The sequence below is a fragment of the Blennius ocellaris genome (assembly GCF_963422515.1).
Source record: "Blennius ocellaris genome assembly, chromosome: 14".
Taxonomy (NCBI): Eukaryota; Metazoa; Chordata; class Actinopteri; order Blenniiformes; family Blenniidae; genus Blennius; species Blennius ocellaris.
Genome location: NC_137663.1, coordinates 6,498,413 through 6,518,955, shown reverse-complemented (window position 1 = coordinate 6,518,955; position 20,543 = coordinate 6,498,413). Strand labels below are relative to the sequence as shown.

General features: G+C 48.9%; 3 protein-coding genes across 3 annotated transcripts; 1 reads left to right on the top strand and 2 right to left on the bottom strand.

Moving 5' to 3' along the window:
- Positions 1-1,628: 1,628 nt before the first annotated feature.
- Positions 1,629-10,655, top strand: LOC308139157 (dachshund homolog 2-like; the record flags this gene model as incomplete). Its single annotated transcript, XM_080508502.1, has 11 exons — positions 1,629-1,990; positions 6,956-7,065; positions 8,064-8,186; positions 8,246-8,383; positions 8,461-8,612; positions 8,682-8,826; positions 8,905-9,062; positions 9,152-9,299; positions 9,388-9,513; positions 9,595-9,646; positions 9,822-10,655. 10 exons carry the CDS (start codon positions 1,629-1,631, stop codon positions 9,642-9,644), a joined length of 1,512 nt encoding a protein of 503 aa, XP_080364628.1. The 3' UTR covers positions 9,645-9,646; positions 9,822-10,655.
- Positions 10,656-11,244: 589 nt separating this feature from the next.
- On the bottom strand, positions 11,245-16,725 carry ik (IK cytokine). Its single transcript, XM_080509337.1, has 20 exons — positions 16,554-16,725; positions 15,728-15,794; positions 15,533-15,625; positions 14,826-14,885; positions 14,572-14,739; positions 14,356-14,470; positions 14,198-14,268; positions 14,049-14,095; positions 13,608-13,771; positions 13,401-13,509; positions 13,289-13,328; positions 12,998-13,211; positions 12,901-12,919; positions 12,666-12,783; positions 12,517-12,591; positions 12,367-12,424; positions 12,195-12,283; positions 11,644-11,752; positions 11,526-11,560; positions 11,245-11,391 (listed from the first exon to the last, which is right to left on the bottom strand). Exons 1-20 carry the CDS (start codon positions 16,561-16,563, stop codon positions 11,364-11,366), a joined length of 1,689 nt encoding a protein of 562 aa, XP_080365463.1. The 5' UTR covers positions 16,564-16,725; the 3' UTR covers positions 11,245-11,363.
- Positions 16,726-17,215: 490 nt separating this feature from the next.
- ndufa2 (NADH:ubiquinone oxidoreductase subunit A2) lies at positions 17,216-18,971 on the bottom strand (the record flags this gene model as incomplete). Its single annotated transcript, XM_080509335.1, is given in 4 exon segments — positions 17,216-17,439; positions 17,527-17,633; positions 18,869-18,935; positions 18,938-18,971. Coding segments are annotated over 4 exon segments (300 nt in total). The 3' UTR covers positions 17,216-17,347.
- Between the last annotated feature and the right edge of the window lie 1,572 nt (positions 18,972-20,543).

Below are 20,543 nucleotides of genomic sequence, written 5' to 3'. Positions count from 1 at the left end.
GCAGCGAGGGTCTCTGTTCGCGTCGATAAGCCACAGTTCCACTGCACAGTGTGTTGTCGGTATGGTACGTCACGGGTTTCCATGCATCTCCACTGACAACAGTTGTGGCTGGCACTGAATGAAAAATACCCAACAGTTATGATTGTTTCTCCACCGTTGGGGTACTCAGTAGATCGGTACGGGTTCCATAAGAAGGAGCAACAACACACCCGTCTGCCGATGGATCGTCACTCTGGGCAAGCAGCAATATTTAAATAGTCGGCGGTCGTCTAAACCCTCTTGCTGTTGTTTACGTACGTCGCTTTGTGCACACTGTTTGTGTTGTGTGCTTTATTGAAAGTTCGCCGCTACACTGCCCCCTGGTGTTCAGATGAGGTGTAGACACTCCTCCATAACAGAAGAGGAGGCGATTCAGCGGGAGACGGACGGTGCTGTTCAGAATGAGAATGTTTTCCAAGCTGTGTCACAGAGAACGGAGGTTCGCGGTTTTACTCGGACGGCCGCATCTAATGTGTTGGTCCCACCATTACTGTCGTGTAATGATGTCACACACCGGCGTCGTTACGCGCCGTTAACCACCCCGCCTACATTTTAACTGTACACAGTTGTGGGACCGCGCAGCGGAGTTGGGTCTGGGTGTGATTTGCCTTACCTTACCATACCGTTCTGTACCGATACACACTTACACAGTGGAACCGCGGCTTAGCTTTGTGGTAGCTATACTAGTACTGTGTCAGCGCCGCCTCCTCTGCTCTAGAAGATGTTGCTCTGTTTTAGCTTGTAACCCTGATGTACTCATGAATAAAAGATTAATGTGAAAAGTACAAGTGTTGTGTTTGTGTGTGTGCGTGTGTGAGAGAGAGAGAGAGAGAGAGAGAGAGAGAGAGAGAGAGAGAGAGAGAGAGAGAGAGAGAGAGAGAGAGAGAGAGATGAGTTCAGGCATCTCCTGGCAACATTTAATCAGCTCTTTAAAGGTTAATTTGATGTTTTTAATTTGGTGCTCATCAGCGAAATGAGGCTCCTTCACATTAAAACGTTGTCAGTTTGTCATCGACGCTGGAAAATGACGCTTCAGGCAGGAGCTGAGCTGAGAGGACAAAACAAACACAAACAAACAATCGCTCACAAACAACAAATAAGAATGAGCAAACACAAATGCAACAAATTAATGCAAATCTAACTTCAATGTACGGTCTGATGTGTACATAGACAGACAAACAGACAAACAGACAAACAGACAGACAGAGAGACCGAGAGACAGAGAGACAGGCAGGCAGATAGATAGATAGATAGATAGATAGATAGATAGATAGATAGATAGATAGATAGATAGATAGATAGATAGATAGATAGATAGATAGATAGATAGATAGATAGATAGATAGATAGATAGATAGATAGATTCAGGCTGACCTGGGACCGACCTCAGGGTGGATTCAGGATGGATGAAGAACTCGTCCTCCTCCAATGGGAGGCCTGTCCGTCTGTGGTCCCTGCATCTGATTGGCTGAGAGAGAGAGAGAGAGAGAGAGAGAGCGAGAGCGAGAGAGAGAGCGAGAGAGAGAGAGTGAGTAAAAACACGCCAGACAGTGAAGACAGACAGTAAAAGTCACTTTTCTTCCCCGGACATGGCAGCCTCCCTGGCCCGGTCGGACCCGCCGTGCGGCGCCCCTCCCGCGGGCCCCGTCCCGCTGGCGGAGTGCCGGCTGGTCGAGGTGCGCGGGCGGCAGGTGGCGTCGTTCCGCTCGGGCGGCGCGGAGGAGCTGCTGTGCCTGCCGCAGGTGTTCCAGCTGTTCCTGCGGCAGCTGGTGGGCGGCCTGCACACCGTCTACACCAAGCTGAAGCGGCTGCGGCTCAGCCCGGTGGTCTGCACCGTGGAGCAGGTGCGCGTGCTGCGGGGCCTCGGGGCCATCCAGCCCGGGGTCAACCGCTGCAAGCTCCTCAGCAGGCCCGACTTCGAGACGCTGTACCGGGACTGCACCAGCGCCAGGTGAGGGCCCGGCTCCGGGTGGGGGGTGGGGTGGGGTGGGGGGGGGGGGGGACACACGCTCCAACTGGAAAACAAACAGACGCTTAAAGTTAAAACCCCCAAACATCCAGGCAGACAAATAATGGAACTAAAAACCGGAAAATGTATTTTATTTATTTATTTACATTAAACATTAGTAGTATTTAAAATATTTTTTTTAAAATAAAAAACATTTAACGTAAAATATGAATAATAACTGTAATAATAATAATAATAATAATAATAACAGTAATAATACATTGAAAAGGAATTACGCCCCCCAAAAAAACATTTTTGATGAAAAAGCATTGAGATAGAAAACCCATCAAACAAAAGCTATAGAGATATTTCATTGAAACAGGAAAACATGTTAATAAAAAAAACCAGAACATTTGAGCTAAAACAAATAAATACAATTTGAAGTAACCGACATTCAAACAAAGAAGCCGGAAAAGTAAAGAATTTCTCACTGACTTCACGCTTAAGTCAAGCAAAGTCCTTTATTCGTCACACACAACAATTGTAATGTGCACTAAAATGCTTTTAAGTACACGTTCTGCACCAAAACAACAGTTTCTTATAGGATGGAAGGATAAAGATAAAAATCTAGAACACACAAAAAAACACACTATGTGACAACATTAATAATAATAATGAAAATGAAGGCACAGGAAAGATAATAGATAAATATAGATTAAGTAAATATAGGTATAGATATTGGTAAAGATCAAATCCTGGAGAATACACACATTTGTTTAATAAGCTAATGATCAGATCAGAGGTGGTTCAATTACAAGCCAGACATTATTATATTAACTCAGAAAAGATTCAATACGTGAATTGTGTTCCCGTGCACTTTGCAATAACAACAATGAAAACACAGAATTCACCAAAAATATTTCAGCATTGTGAATCACATTAAAGAGAAAAAAATGGGGGAAACAAATATGTCAGAAAAACTGTTTCTCGTCTAAAAAGAATGAAACATTTTCTGATTAAAAGAGAAGGAATTCATTTGAAAAAAAATTAAAGGTGAAGAATTTGAGGTTTATTCTTGTTTCATGGCTCATAACACCTCTCCTTTTCTCTTCACACTAAAACCAACTGCAATATTTATCCACCTCATCGTTAGGTTTCTGTATTTTGTGGTCATTATTCTCTGCGATAGATTTGTTTTCAGAATGAGTCTGAATTTAAATTAAAGCTCCAAATATCAATCTGAATTTAAGGTTATAAAAAAAAAAAAAACATCATGGAGGATTTATAGTGTGTGTTCTTGCGTGAAGGTTGGCCACACACATCAGATTAGGTCATGATATGAGATTGATGACTGACTGGGTGTCTTGTGTGTGTGTGTGTGTGTGTGTGTGTGTGTGTGTGTGTGTGTGTGTGTGTGTGTGTGTGTGTGTGTGTGTGTGTGTGTGTGTGTGTGTGTGTGTGTGTGTACACACTACATAGAACACCGTTTGTTCCAATTTAATTAAGTGTGGGAACACACACACACACACACACACACACACACACACACACACACACACACACACACACACACACACACACACACACACACACACACACACACAGTCCTGAGGAATTTAATTTACTGTACATATGGGCGGGCTCTTTTATAACTGCCAATCAAACCCTGACCTGTGTGTGTGTGTGTGTGTGTGTGTGTGTGTGTGTGTGTGTGTGTGTGTGTGTGTGTGTGTGTGTGTGTGTCCTCACAATAACATGGGTGGGGGGGGGCGCCGTGGTCACCATGGTGATGTGGATCTTTAAACACATGTAGTCTGATCAGCATCGGTCTGTTTCTCTTGATTTTATTTATTCATTTTCAACTCAAATGTACATTTTGAGGACGAGCTGAAACAAGATGCTGCACATACATACCAAGTAACGGTCCCTGGGATAAACGGTCGCCCTGCTAATTGTTATAAAACGTCCTGCGGTGACCTGTCTCCATATCACGCACGGGCTCCAAGCTATTGTCCAAAGTGTTGACTTGTGGACTTAACGGCATTGATGGATCATATCATTGAAGATATCACACTGTGAACCCAGCAGGCTGATGGGTGGGGATATTTGGGACTTCTCTGGTTCACCGGGTTGTTTTCTTGGTCTGTTTTCTTTGGACCAAGAAACGTCTTTTCACTGGGTTGACAACAGGAACTTGTGGCAGGAACTGTAGGCCACCGGGTTTGTCTTTCAATATCCTAACCAAGATCCAAGTCTTTCAACATTGACAGTGTACAGAAGATTAACATTGGCTTGAGCTTAGGGAAGTTATACCCTTTGATTATAGACCATTTTTTACACAACAAATGTGTGTGTGTGGGGGGGGGGGGGGGGTTCTGGGGGAGGTGGTCAAATATTTGGTAGCTCAAAAAACAACCTTGAGAAGGTTAAGGGCCATTTGAAGAGCTGGAGATGGATTTGACCGACGTGTCTTTTCAAGAGAGAATCAACATCAACAACTTGGGTGTCCTTCATGCTGCGGTGCCAGCTGCCATGTTCAGACCCTCCTGTTGATTTGCTCTCCAGCATACAGTCTGTCATGGTGGACTTTATCTGGGACCACCAGATGAGTTCACCCAAAGGGTCCTTCCCAGATCGGTTTTCCTTGTTTTCACAGCAGATGTCTTAAAGTATGTCGACTGTCTGGTAAGAAGATACGCTGATCTGTGATTCCCGCTTTTGGCTTCTCCAAGAGGCGGTGGTGTCAGACTGATTTATCGTTCCAACCCGGTGTTTGGAGAAGTTGCCAGCTTCTCATTTTGACCGACAAGTACAGAAAGAAACAAAAAGCCAAAGCGCAAAGTATTCAGCTTCCTGTTCGGCCAAGCGAAAATGACCATCGACTTGGAGAACAAGGAAGGAAACAGCGTGTCCGTGTGTTTTCCAGCAGCATGGATTTCACCAAGCTAAAACATCATGAAGCATTCTGGCTCTTCCTTGAACGACTCCTCTGGGTGCTGAGGTGGTCGGGCCTCAGACACCGATGAGGCGCTTTGTTTGTGGACGGCATGAAGTAGGTGAACACGGCAGTCAGAGTGGAGTGGTGATTGATGATACCTTCACTCAGTTCCCTGGCTCTCGCGGCTGTCAAAGAAAACCTCTCTCTCTCTCTCGTAGCCTCGTTTATTAGTGATGACATTGTACAGAGAGAGCCTTCCAGTCAGAGAAAACTAGTTTCTACAATTAAAATAAAACTAAAACCTGCCTTCAGGTTGCAGCTCTCCTCTTATAAGTCAAACAAAAGAGACAAAGAACTGAAGCTTCAGCCAGAAACTCTCATTACTGTGTGACACCTGACAATATGGAGGGAGGGAGGGCAGAATGGAGGGAGTGAGGGCAGAATGGAGGGAGAGTGAGGGCAGAATGGAGGGAGTGAGGGCAGAATAGAGGGAGAGTGAGGGCAGAATGAAGGGAGAGAGAGAGCAGAATGGAGGGAGAGTGAGGGCAGAATAGAGGGAGAGAGGGCCGAATGAGGGAGTGAGGGCAGAATGGAGGGAGAGAGGGCAGAATGGAGGGAGAGAGGGCAGAATGGAGGGAGAGAGAGGGCAGAATGGAGGGAGAGTGAGGGCAGAATAGAGGGAGAGAGGGCAGAATAGAGGGAGAGAGGGCAGAATAGAGGGAGAGAGGGCAGAATGGAGGGAGAGAGGGCAGAATGGAGGGAGAGTGAGGGTAGAATTGAGGGAGAGAGGGCAGAATGGAGGGAGAGAGGGCAGAATGGAGGGAGAGTGAGGGTAGAATTGAGGGAGTGAGGGCAGAATGGAGGGAGAGTGAGGGCAGAATGGAGGGAGAGAGAGGGTTGAATGGAGGGAGAGAGAGGGCAGAATGGAGGGAGAGAGGGTAGAATGGAAGGAGAGAGAGGGTAGAATGGAGGGAGAGAGGGTAGAATGGAGGGAGAGAGAGGGTTGAATGGAGGGAGAGAGAGGGCAGAATGGAGGGAGAGAGGGTAGAATGGAAGGAGAGAGAGGGTAGAATGAAGGGAGAGAGAGGGCAGAATGGAGGGAGAGAGAGGGTAGAATGGAGGGAGAGAGGGTAGAATGGAGGGAGAGAGGGCAGAATGGAGGGAGAGAGGGCAGAATGGAGGGAGAGAGGGTAGAATGGAGGGAGAGAGAGGGTTGAATGGAGGGAGAGAGGGCAGAATGGAGGGAGAGTGAGGGCAGAATGGAGGGAGAGAGAGGGTTGAATGGAGGGAGAGAGAGGGCAGAATGGAGGGAGAGAGGGTAGAATGGAAGGAGAGAGAGGGTAGAATGGAGGGAGAGAGGGTAGAATGGAGGGAGAGAGAGGGTTGAATGGAGGGAGAGAGAGGGCAGAATGGAGGGAGAGAGGGTAGAATGGAAGGAGAGAGAGGGTAGAATGAAGGGAGAGAGAGGGCAGAATGGAGGGAGAGAGAGGGTAGAATGGAGGGAGAGAGGGTAGAATGGAGGGAGAGAGGGCAGAATGGAGGGAGAGAGGGCAGAATGGAGGGAGAGAGGGTAGAATGGAGGGAGAGAGAGGGTTGAATGGAGGGAGAGAGGGCAGCATGGAGGGAGAGAGGGTAGAATGGAGGGAGAGAGAGGGTAGAATGGAGGGAGAGAGAGGGTAGAATGGAGGGAGAGAGGGTAGAATGGAAGGAGAGAGAGGGTAGAATGGAGGGAGAGAGAGGGCAGAATGGAGGGAGAGAGAGGGTAGAATGGAGGGAGAGAGGGTAGAATGGAGGGAGAGAGAGGGTTGAATGGAGGGAGAGAGAGGGCAGAATGGAGGGAGAGAGAGGGTTGAATGGAGGGAGAGAGGGTAGTATGGAGGGAGAGAGGGTAGAATGGAGGGAGAGAGGGCAGAATGGAGGGAGAGAGGGCAGAATGGAGGGAGAGAGGGCAGAATGGAGGGAGAGAGGGCAGAAGTGTCACTGTGTTAATCAGGACGTTTGATTAAAAGTTGTGTTCCTCTGCTTCCCAGCTCTCGACCTGGTCGACCTCCAAAGCGCACTCTGGGCGTGGCCACCCTGGCAGACGGCTCCAGGCTCCTCCCACACCGATTGCTAAGCCCCGCCCTGCTGTCTCGCACAGGTGAGTAAAACAGACTTAAGAAAAGAACTAAAGTGCAAAAGATCAGGTTCATCTTTCTCCATTTTCATTTGAGCAAGTCTTTCATTATTATTTTTTAATTCTTGAAACCCTCTCGTCTGACACAGTGCCCGAGGTGAGACTCCAATCTGTCACTCATTTTGACGTTGGCTAATTAAGCGCACTAATTATATTTCTAATCACAGAGTGAGCGCAGTGACTCTGCAGGAGAACTAAGACATTTGGCGGGAAGCGTCTGAGTCGCCTGACAGGCCGCGCTCAGGGTTCAGGATCACACCCTGTCGACGTTTGCTTGTTAGAAGTGACTTCAGTCTCGCCAATACTAGATCAGATGGACTAAGGAACAGACTATGTTCCACGGTCTGGTCTCTGTTCTGGTCCATTAACCTCCATTATTACACAGATGATACAGAAAGAATGTACGAAACCAGACGACGCCTGTCTTGAAGACACAAAAATCCTGCATGAGCTGTAATTTTGAGAAACTTGGGTTTTTTTCAGGTTTCTTCTAGTTTAAAAGGAGTTTTTCTTTCCGTCTCCTGCTGCTCCCGTTCCGGACTTTTCTCTGTTCAAGTGTCGTCAGATGCCTCCGTTGTTCTCCGTGCTATATAAATAAAATCGAACTGAAAGGAATCCAGGCCAAGCCGATCCCTGAGAGGCGCGTTCATTATGTGGCGGCTCGCTCGTTAGCGGCTTCTCTCTCCCTCCAAACTTCCCTTGTTAGCCGCTTCCCTCATTACCTGTCACCAGTTCATTAGAGGAACAATTAGAAGGCCAGCGGCTGCAGGGGGAGAGAGCGAAGTGGGCGAGAGACGGCCGCGATCACTGGAGACCGCTGGCTGATCCATTATTCATCCGGCGCAGGCCGCTAAGGCCCGGCGGCACCTCCTCCTGCGCCTCCCTCTGGAGCTCCTTAAGCAACACAGCAGAGCTCCACGCCCCCCCCCTCACCTCCATAACCACGTCCTCCTGCTCCTCAGGTCTGACCGCCGTGTCTGAAGCGCTGAAGCTGCAGAAGATGAGGATGATGATGAGTTTCCACGGCGACCCGGAGAACGACGACCCAGGTTTGAGTCCTCAGGGTCTGAAAAGCTCCCGGGACGGTGCGCCGAACCCTCACTCCTCCTCTGCTCCTCCTCCTCCTCCTCCTCCTCCTTCTCAGCAGGTGGAAGTGAAGCATCCTGGGACAAGGAGCAGCAGCACCCCTATTCTTCTCACTCCCCTGTTGTCGCGCCCCCTGCCGGATCGCCATCTCTGCGCCTCAGTACTTTGCATCAGCACGGTTCTCTATTGGCCAATCGTGAGTTAAAAAAAAAAAAAAAAAAATGAAGTTGCACTCTGATTGGACGTCCCAACCACCGTCATCTCCCTCCTCAGGTCTGGCAGAGCTTCCTTTTATGGTCATGCCACACCCTGTCCTTCCCGTTGGCCTGCCACCGGCCAGCGTTGCCATGGCGTTGAACCAGATGACTCAGCTCGGTGGCTTCACAAGCATGGCCGCCGCGTCGCAGACCGAGAACGACGGCAAGGTAATGACACTACAAACAGGCCGGTGCCGGGACGAGTGTCTCCACTCGCTGACGTGTTTGTCCTTCAAGGAGTCTCCGCCAGGAAGCCCCGCCCACTCTCCCTCATGCAGCGAGGAGGAGCTCCACCCCCAGGAGCCGACCAGCCCCTCACCTTCCAGAGCTTCCTCGTCGCCCTCGGCGTCGCCGCCTACCCGGACGCACACGCCAGAGCCGGGTCGGTGTGCACACACACACACACACACGCTCTGCTCATTGATGGCGTCGTTCTTACCTTTTCCCGTCGTACCTGCAGACAACAGCCTGGTGCCCCTCCCCCTTTTGAAACCCGCCTACGAGAAGCTGGCTCTCGCCTCTCCTTCGCTGTCGATCACCCACGCACACGGCGCCTTCGCTCCGCTCCTATTGGCCGAGGGGCTGTTGTCCACAGAAACGCTGCTGACCAACATCCAGGTGAGTGCAACGCCTGGAAGCTTTAACAGCCGTTACCATGGTGACGGCCAGTAAAACGTGAGCCGTGTGTGTGTGCGTGTGTGTATCAGGGCCTCCTGAAGGTGGCAGCAGAGAGCGCTCGCTGTCAGCACACACACAGCCAGCAGGAGAGGAAAGAGTTGAAACTGGAGCTGGAGAGGGAGCGAGACGTCCGGCAGACGCTGCAGAGGCACCTGAGCTCCCAGCTGCACGCCACAGGTGAGGGAGGGGGGGAGGGAGGAGGGGGCGGGGTCAGAAAGGAGACAGGTGAGAGTAGAACACGTCAGTCACGCGTCTCCTCCTCCAGCGTCCGTCCAGAAGAGGCTCAGGAAGGAGAAGAGGTCGAAGCGGAGGCTGCAGGAAGCGCTGGACTTCGAGTGGAGGAGGAGGGAGGAGGTGCAGCAGGCGCTGAAACACTGCAACTCACTGGCGGGTGAGAGCGAGTCACTGTCGCCGTGTCGTCAAGGTGACCGCGACGCAGGGTTGAATAGTTTCTGGTGTCTTTTGTGTTCAGGCGCAGTGATTCCCGAGAGTCAACATGAGAACAAACAGCAGGGAAACTGATGGTGACTCGTCTCATCTGGAGTTAATTATAACAATAAGCAGAGCAACATGTCTGCTAATCATTAACGATTACAATACTTGAGTACTTTATTCTATTGTGTTACCTGGTTTGATGATGCTGAGATTGTGAGCCGCTAAAATATCATCACTTCTTCTTCTTCTTCTTCTTGTCTGCAGGAAACGTCTGCCAGCTTCACACAGCAGGGTGTGCAGACGCAAACTACAAGGACTTAAAGTCACCGTCAGCCACCTGCAGTGGGTGGAGCCATGTCGCCGTGACAGCAGGAGGCGGAGCCACACCCCCAAAACCGGAGCTGTCGGGGGCGGAGCCACATTTGAAAACTTTTTCATTCGTTTTAGTACTCTTCTGCTTCGAATCTTAACTTGTTCATGTTGTCTGATGATGTCATAGAGGCGACAATCCAATTGGAAACCACGTGCTCAACGAGTTCCTATACTCAACCGTTAAAAACAAACAAGTCACAGCCCAGAACGTATTCTGAGGACCTGTTTTCAAGTGAAAATGTGTTGTTTTTGCGTTTTTTGTTTCAGAAAAGTCTCATGTTGATACGACGTCTATTTACGTGGAAACTGTAGTTACCTGTTGGTCCACCAGTTGGTGCTGTTGATTATCTCTGTAATGAAACCACACACACACACATATAAGGGAAATAAGAACAATATGCTATACACATTAACAATAGGAGTACACAGATATTCCTATAAACAGACGATGAAGTTTAATTATTATGGCGTCTGTGGACTATAAAACTCCAGCATCCCAGGAGAATGTAACATGATGTCATGGATGGGTGGCGGCTTGTTTAATGAGCTCTGTTTTTATACATCAAGTATTTGTAACGTGTAAATACTGACGTGTTCATTTTGATTAGTTTCTGGATCGAGGTTTCCACAAACGATAAACCGAGTCGGCTGTACTGAAGAGGCGTCTTTGACACCGGATTATTTGGTATGAAGATAATTGTTTGAAGTCAAGACATTTCAAGTGACGGCTCCCGACCTCGCAGGGATTTTTGCCATTCCCGTTTTCTGATTGCTCGCTCTCTTTGAGGTGGGACTTCTGATCGGCTCCTGTGGTCGACGACGTGTGGTCAGTTGGTTGAAAAACAATAAACTCATGTTTGACTTTAAAAGGTGAAGCCGATTCTTTAATGCTTGCGCTCTGACTTGAGGAAAAACACATTGTTGTTTGTGAGGTTCAGGCAGAGTTAACGGCACTGAAACTTCTTGTAAGAACAGCTTCAGTAGGAACAATAACGAGGTTAATGAACACGCCTCCATTGTTCGTCTGAGCCGTCAGTTGATCTTTCTGATCTTCCAAAACACAAAAATCAAAACTTTGTGTTTGATGTTCGTCCAACACAAACACACGTCTTGTGGGCGGAGCTCCGAGACCTCATTAGTAACACACACACACACACACAGATTAAGCACCACTCATTAGCCTTGTTGCTAACGTTGCATTAATACATGGAGTTGATTATGAATACATTAAGAAACAGTTTGATCTCTCAACCACACACAAACACAAACAACCCCCCCACTGAGCCACGACAGCAGGTTCAGTCCAGAAACAAACTGGGTCGTCATGTTTTTATTGGCCGTGTTGTTGATGTACAACCGGTACGATACAAGCGGAATAACACAAAATCACAATTTCAACCTGATGAAGAAATAAACAAAACAAAAAAAACATCTTCAGTACTTTGGCCTCTTCACGTCCACCCTGGAAAAGAGAAGGATAAACCATGTTTACACACACTTTTCTTGTTTGTGCCCCAACCCATATCGCTTCCGTCACAGGGACTGTGGGCCGATGAATTAATAATCAGAGGTGAACGTCAATGTTTCAGTGCTCACCCGTCAGCCTCCATCTTCTTTCTCTTCTCGATGATCTGAAAAAGAAGCAGTTGAGCTGAGTCCAAAGCGAGCAGGTTATCTTTACTTGTTTGTGTTTGTCCACGAGTCTGTATCTCACCGCGCTGATCTTCTTCCACTGTCGGTCGAGCTCAGCCTTCTCGTTTGTCTCCTTGAAGCGTCGAGTCTTTCTGCCTTCAGACATCTTGATGCCGTATTGAAATGCGGCCCTGCGGAGACAATTTGCACCGTCTCACACACACGGTCTGCTACCCGCCAGTCAGAGCTGAGGGTTTTAACCACAGTTTGCTGCCTGTCAGTCGGAGCTGAGGGTTTTAACCACAATTTGCTGCCTGTCAGTCACTGCTGAGGGTTTTAACCACAGTTTGCTGCCTGTCAGTCACTGCTGAGGGTTTTAAACACAGTTTGCTGCCTGTCAGTCACAGCTGAGGGTTTAATCAGTGCCCTCTGCTTGTCTGCTGTTGGTTTAATCACAATCTGCTGCCAGTTACTGCTAAGGCTTTAATTACAAAACAGCGGCCTGTCAGTCACTGCTGAGGGTTAAACCCAATCATGTGAAACTCCGTAACCGATGAGAACTTAAATCACACAATATGCTGCCTGTCAGTCACTGCAGAAGTAAAAAAAAAACAAACAAACAAAAACACCTACTTGGGCAAAGCCTCCTTGTTGTTCATGTAGTCTGAATATTCCTCTTGAGTATCGAAGTCCCAACGACCCAAAGGACCCTTCTTATTACCCTGCAACACACACACACACACACACACGGGGTCATACACACAGTGCAAAGTGAGCCGCACTGCATGCTGGGAGGTGGAGTTACCTGATCCATTTTACTGTAGTCCACCTCCTCGTCACTGTCCACTGCCAGGTCATCCATCCTACAGAGACAGAGAGAGGGTTGGGTTTTTCACCCGGTCACCCTGAATCACACGCCCACCGGTCACACGCCGTGGGCAAGGCGCGTACTTACGTCGCGGGGTAACACTCCGCGTAGGAGTTCGACCCTCCAAAGAAATCCCCCAGCTGCTCCTTGCCAGAGTCTCTCCTCCCGGGTCCGGTAGTGTGGCGTTAAAGAAATACTACAGTAACACAGCCATCAACACAGGAAGCCCCGCCCACTCCGCCCCATCCACCAATAGTAGTGAAGGATATGGCTCCTGGTCCTGCCATTGGCTGCCTGCAGCTCCTGCAAACTTCTCATTGATCAACTTTATCTGCTCTCTGACTGAACTCGGGCCTGAAAAACAAACAAACAAACAAACAAACACACACACACACACACACATATCAGTGAGTTTTGAAAATTGATCGTCATGTGAAGACATTTGAATTAAAACACAGAAATGAGGCTTACCTGTATCGACCTCCAGCGCCTGAGTAGAGACACAGTTAGTTAGAATCAGCTCCCTCTCACCTTGTTGTGTGTGTGTGTGTGTGTGTGCGCGTCTGACCTGCTGCTCGTCTGCCCGGGGCTTCTCGAAGTAGGCGTGTCTGCGGCTCTTGCTGTCCTCCTCCCTCTCCCTCTCCCGCTCCCTCTCCCTCTCTCTCTCCCTCTCCCTCTCCCTCTCCCGGTCTCGCTCTCGGTCCCGGTGTCGATCCTTCTCTTTGGCTGGTTTGGAGGACGAGGTGGTGGACGGGATGTAGTCCCCGATGTCGTCAAAGATACTGAAACGCAGGACAAACACTGAGCTGCCCGCGTCTGCCGGACAGGACGGGGACAGACGGGGACACGGGGGACTGACCTGAGGTCGGCCTCGGGAGCTCGCTTGTCGTCCAGTTTCCCTGAAAGACAAAGCGAGGTGAGAGGACGCTCGCGCTCGGGAGGACGGGGCGAGTGCACCGCCCGCGGCTCACCTTTGTCCTTCTTCTTGATCTTCTTGTGGCGCGTGCCCTGTCTCAGGTAGGACAGGATCTGAGTCAGCTTGGAGATGACGATGTCGTTGGTGGTCAGAGTGGTCTGGGCCTGTGGGGGGGGGGGGGGGGGGGGACAAGACGACACGGGGTCACCTTATAGAGTGCTGCTGGCACGCCCAAGCATGTAATCAGATTACTCAGACTCGCCTCCATGCTGGGACAGTCGGCTTTGCTGCGGATCAGAGTGGTGGGGATGTCGGTGTCGGTGAACTCGTCGTCCAGGTCCACCACGTAGGCCATCCGACCGGGGAGGAACAGCTCGTTCCTCTCGTAGGTGCCCGTCTTGAAGACCATGCGGTAAATACTCCGGCCTGAGGACACGGGGGGGAGGGGGGGGTCAATACAAAACCGCCTGAACCTGCACTCCATCGCTCTCAATAACAGGCCCCATCCTACATACTGCAGTTTGCCACCAGACCTGCAGAGGGCGACACGTTGCAGGTGAACCTCGATGGTTCGTCACCGACGACAAAAAAAACCAAGTCGGGTCGCGAGTTCAGAGGAGTTGAGCGGTTCTCTCAGAGAGGCGAGCCGACACCGAAGCCCCCCCGACTCGACATTATTCAAAGAGACGACGGTCACACTCACCCAGACGGGTTTTGAACTCAATCTTCTCCTCAGGCTCCACGTCTTTCCTACACACACATACACACACAAACACACACACACAAACACACACACTTATAGATGAAGCTTCAGCAGGACTTCGTCTGATAAACCGGTGCTTTTGCTCATACTTTGCCTCCTTCTGGACTTTCTCCATCATGTCTTCTTCTTCCTTCTCCTTGCTGGTGATTTCAGCCCTCACCTATAACACACACACACACACACGTGAACAGGTGTAGAGGTGGCGGGTCCCTTCCTGAGAGAACGAGCCGAGGAGCTCCAGTCTGACCTTCTGCAGCAGGGCGAAGTCCAGACCTTTCACCAAGTGAGTGTGCTCCATGTCACCACCCAAGAACTTGGACTCCTGGATGAGCTGCCGACGTTTCTCCGCCGCCGACTTGTCCCTGCATCAATGACAACGACGACGACGCCGCCACACGCTGTGAGGTGACGCGAGAGCCAGGGCAGGAAGGAGAGAGAGGTGGAGGCGTGCGGCGGTACTCACGCCTCGGCGGTGGGTCCCACGGCCCTGTAGTTGGCCGTGGTGCTGATGAGCTCCGTTTCCTCGTAGTCCTTGTTGACGCCGTCTCGTCTCTCTCGGGCTCGGTCTCGATACTTCTCGGCCAGCTCGCGCTCGCGCTCCATCTCCTGCTGACGCAGCTTGGCGTAGTAACTGTGACACAGACGCGCCGGCCGTCAGCAGTTGGGACTGTGGACGCACTGTGGACGCTCGTACGTCGTGACGGGTGGTCGACTCACCTCTTCTTCTTCCTCCTCCTCGCTGCAGGGTCCTCGTCCTCATTGTAGTCCCTCGGCATTCTGGGAAACATCAAGATCGCTTAGTGACGTTCAACAAGAGGCAGAGCAAACGGGAGTTCCTCAGGGCTCTGTGTTAGAACACGGACTCCTTATTAGCAGGTAAGAACACGCAGAGTCTTTAACCGTTTTTGAATGAATCACAAATAAATGGAAAAGATCAACGCAACGAAATGTCCCATTCAAATCAGATGGGAGAGGCACCTCATGGAGGTCTTTTCTCCTGCTTTGACCATCTTTTTATATTTCAATTAGCGTACATTTCTTTGAACTGCATTATCCTTGTCTTGTTTATTATGTTTTTATTACTATTCTTACTATCTCAACGCCTTGTGGTTGTCTTATCTTGTCTGGTTTTATTGATTTCTTGTGTTCTGACATTTCCCCATGTCACAAGCTCATTCCTGACTGACTGATGACGGAATGTATGCATGTATGTAAACGCACACACAGGGATACTGTAAATTAATTGCCCCATGTGCGATAAATAAAGGTGTCTGAATCTGAATCTGTCTTGTTTATGATTTCAACAAATCTTTTCATTCTCTTCAGCGGTTTTGACATTTAATCTGCCCCCCCCAAGTTTCTGATGCTACAGAACCGGCAGAATGCACAAGCGCTCACAGTCGTGCCGACTCGACACTACTTACTCATGGTGCCTGGACTTGGAGGGCGGCGCCGAAGACGGCGTCGCCCTCGGTGTCATGAGCAGCTTCCTGAAGTCATCGTTGGTCAGTTTGGACCTGAAGAGCGAGAGGAAGAAACATTCACATTAACCACACGCAGTGTGGACACCTGGGTGTGAAAAGTCATGGGGCGGCAGTGTGTATGTGTGTGTCACTCACTGAGCGGCAGCTCGGTGGTCATCCACGTCGTGGCCCTCGGGGGCCAGTGGGTTGGAGTAGCTCTCAGCTAAAGACACACAGACAGGGTGTTAGTGTCACTAACTGAGAGTTGTTTCCATGTTTCCTGCCCTGATCACCGTCCGCGTAATCATTTGATTTCTCTAATGTTTGACAGAAGTGAAGCTGCAGCACAAACACATTATAAAAGTGTAGATTGCTTATGGCTCAAGTTAATCCGTCTTTCATTACAAAAACGAACTGATGGAATATATTTTTGATCAAATACTTCTGCATTAGTTATTTACTGGAGAAAGAGCTCTACGGATACCAGACGTTTAAATCCAAGACAAATCATGACTAAATTAAATTGATAAACAAAATTGATTTTTTTTTAAAAGTCTAAATATCAAATACAACATTCATGAAGCTAAAAACTTGCATCGACATGTTTTTGTACATCGGATTTAAAACCAACGTGTGGACTTTTTCTGCAGTAGCTATAGTGAATAACGTCAGTTTAACGTGGATTTTAGATTTAGATGAAATTATCTGAGTGGATAATACATGCATTTACTTCTTTTAAACCCCCATAGGCTTCAGCTGATGAGTAATGAAGCTTTAAACCTGCAGGAAAATGAACCGATACAATCCCAACCAATGGCCCCATTTTAAACCTTTAAACTGGCTTAGAACAGCCTTCATGAATGGAATATTTATTTAAATGTTGACTTTTTGACGTCTCCTTCCAGTTGAATGGAAGTGAAGACATACAGCTCGCCACTAGCAGCGAGTAGCATGTTGCTAATCTTCCAGCAAATATACTTACTTTCAGGCATGTCGGCGGAGTTTGTTTTAATTCTCCTTCGGCCTCAAGCCTTCTTAAAGCTCCTCGGAGACCCAATGAAGCTTGGTGACTTCAATTTGCGTGTCCTGCGCGTTCTGTTAGACCGTTAGCATCTGTTAGCTCTGTTTGTTTGCAAGTCTGTACGCTTCTTCTACCTCCCGTCACTTCCGGTTCGTACGGCCACAGCAGCGCCCCCTAAAGGAGGCGGCCGCACACTGCAGCTCACAGCCAGACCGCAGCGTGGACAAAACGTCGTTCAAGTAAGTTTCCTGCTGCTACCGTTAGTCACTACTTGTATCAAATCCAACGAAACGTTGGAGACACAAAACTCCTTTGGTTTAACTGTGTAAAAAATTGGTTGCGAGGCCTTGCTGCAGCATTAAAAAAAAATAAATAAAAATATCTCCGAGCTTTGCTGCCCCCTGCAGGCAGAGAGAGGAACTACTGAGGGTCCGCAGGGACCAGCCGGAGATTCAGCTTCAGGCTTCACAAACAATCTGGAGATGATCCACACTGTTAATAACATGTTGAATGACATGAAAGTGACTGTCAAAGACATACACGCCCAGGTAGAAACCACTACCAAGCTATAAAGACTTCAAAGCCGTTAACACTTTGTCCATGAAGAAGAAAAACAGTGAATGCACAGAGAAACAACTTTATTGACATTTATTCACAGAAAGAAGAATCCAGAGGGGACTGGTCCATCTGGGATTGGATTGTGGGGGGGGGGTCATCCCAGTTTGGACTGAACCATCTGGGGTCAGATGTGGGTGTCAGGGTTTGGACTGAACCAGAGTCTGCAGAGATGCGGCCACCTGATCGGCTGACATGTTTTCCACTGAGACACTGCGCTCTTTGCCAAAGTCTGAGGACACAAAACACAGACATCATAATCATCATCATCACCACACACACACTGATGGACTCCCACGGTGCCGTGCGGCAACCTCACCGTAGCGAGCCCAGATGCGAGCGTGAACTCCCGAGCACTCTCTGATCAGGATGGGGAAGTTGGGGTTCGACTTCTTCAAGGTGACGTAGTTCTGCTCGACAAAGTTTCTGTAACAAGGGAAACACACACACACTGAGTAACGCTGTCATCAAAACCATGCAGCCAGGAACACACACACACTCGTATCAATAACTATTTTTTGCTGATATTGTCCACCAGTGCATGACTCGATGGACAATAGCAGTAAGGGCGGCCTGCAGAGTGGCACCGTCATGACAATTCAATTTGGTCATCTGTCCATATGAACGTGGTATATTCTCCAATGTTCATGTTTATAGCCTACGTGTCTGGTTTCATTACAACACATACAGCACCTACGAGGGGCCCAACATGAAAACTCCATCACTTTCACCATTTCCATGTAAACAGACATTTTTGTCAAATGTTGCTGTGTAGATCAAAAACTTTTCTGAAGCTGAAGTGCAAAAAATGGTACATTTTCACTTGAAATGTCATGTAACCAGGTCCTTCAGATCCCAGCCGTCCCTCGACCCTCCAGGGAGTCCCTCTGAGCAATGTGCTGGGGAAACGTCACTTTCCTATTTCTATTTTCACGTCTTTGTCAGTGACACCAGCTCCATCTAACCACCACTTCCTCCCTCACCAGGTGTCGGTCAGACATATCATCCTGGAACACCTTACACTTCAAGAATATGAGATTCTGGTCACCTGCGCCAAATTACAATATCCTACTGGATGTGTCTCTGCTACCGGGCTCCTTATTTCAATCACACACCAATAGCATTGTTCCCATCTAGGCAACATTGGTGTGTGTGTGTGTGTGTGTGTGTGTGTGTGCTCTCTCTCTCTCTCTCTCTCTCTCTCTCTCTCTCTCTCTCTCTCTCTCTCTCTCTCTCTCCCTCTCTCTCTCTCTCTCTCTCCTCTCTCTCATTCTCTCTCTCTCTCTCTCTCTCTCTCTCTCTCTCTCTCTCTCTCTCTCTCTCTCTCTCTCTCTCTCTCTCTCTCTCTCTCTCTCTCTCCATCTCTCTCTCTCTCTCTCTCCATAAGCTGTTTAATTCATGCTAAGCTAACTGTTTCTGTTAGCCGATAGCTCCTCAGAACGACCCGCCCTTCTCTGCTCTGATTGGCTGTTACCCGAAGCCATCGTAGCAGATATTACACACCATTGGTCAGAATGTAACCGAGTACAATCAGGAGCCGAGGGGGCGGGGTCATTCGTCTATGACTTTAAGTTAGCTGTTAGCTCTCCGTGTCTCCAATCAATCCCCAGCAAAAGCTTGATCCGGGTTATAACTCTTCGGTACCCCGGTGCAGAGCTCACCTGGCTCCGCTGCTGGCCACGGACGTTTGGCAGAGGTGGATGCGAAGCTCTCGGAGGTTTTTGCCAAACTGGAGCCCAGAGTCCGGACTACGGCGGCCGCCATCTTACCGCTGTGCTTGTGTCTGTCTGTCAAGGGCGCTGTTAGAGGGCGGGTACTGCCCTGAGTGTGTTCTGGCAGGCTAACCATAAAAAATCCCTGAGTTTATCCTCACAGGTTCATAGAGCAGGCCCCATCCTCACAGGGTTTTAGGTAAACCCTGAGTTTATTCTTAAAGGGTCACACGGCTAACTGTAAGTTTATCCTCCAGGAAACAAGATAAACGAGTCGTCCTCACAGGAACACATTGAAAACCCTGAATTTGTCCTCAAAGGAACAATAAATGCAGTTTGTCTTCACAGGATCACATTGAAACCCTCATTTGCTCCTCACAGGCATGACGTGACAAAGTCATTGCACATTTACTCAGTTAGACAAGTGAGCATCTGTTTGAAGCTGTGAGACAGACTGTTGAGTAGTCACCAAGTACCTCTCCTAAAAATCAGGGTCCACATGTTTTTAGGAGGAGAATGTGGAATGTCATAACCTCATTATTCCATGATTATTGGGTCTGGGGGTCAGCAGGGGGCGCTATGAGTTCAAAACATTGAGTATTGGATTAGGATTGGTCAGAGTTGTGAATATTTTCTTATAAATCAGTTTTTCTTAGCACTTCACATTCCCATGGATACATTTCACTTTTTTTTATTGTTACAGTAGTGAAAACAAAGGTCTCACCTGATGGTTTTAATGATACATCAACAGCAGCACCTGCTGGTTTCTGTTTATATTTGGATTTTAACCTAAAGCAGTTTGAAACTGAACCTGACCCGCAGCCCCTCAATGCTTACGCTACATTAACCCTGAAGATACCAGAAGACATTGTGTTTTTGGTTGAGTCTTGTGTTTGGGGTTTTTTTTTTTTTGAGCAGCTGGACTCCGAAACAGAGTGTTCTCTGCGAGCAGAACCTGATGTTATCCAGATGTGGATGAGTCAGAGTGACATCAGAGCTGGATGAGACTTTATTTGATTCAGAAAACAGGATTATTGGGTACAGACATGAAGAAAACCAGCAGACACCAAGCTGAAGCCCTCTCAGTCCTCTCTCTTCCAGTTCATTAGCATCAGATTAGCGAGCCGGAGAGCGGTCTGTCCGCCTTGGCCTTTTCAGTACGTCCTGCCGCCGCTTCTCGTTCAGAAGCTGCTGAATACGCTTGTTGTGTGTTCGCTCACGGACTCGAGGCATCCGCGGCACAAAGTAGTTCTGCTGGCCCCGTCCCGTCTCGCCGTCCAAACCTACGATCCGATATGGCACCTCGTCCACCGAGTTGTTGTCCTTCTCGCCAGCGGGAGAAGGACGACGAGGCCACCTGGCTGTTGTGACTGTGTTGGTCGTGTCTTGGAGGATCGTCCCTCCTGATGACGTGGCAGCTATGATGGACGTAGACGTCCTGAACGGCGCCTCTGTTGGCCTTTCAACAGTTGCCATAGAAAGTGCGACCGTAGGGATTGTGAGAGATTTCTTTCTGAATAAATGTGGGGCAGAAGTTTTTCTGGGACGCCTGGTAGTAGTTGTAGTCGTTTTCGCGGTTGTCGTAGGAACAATTGCTAGCTACCAGAGGACTCCTCATAAGACA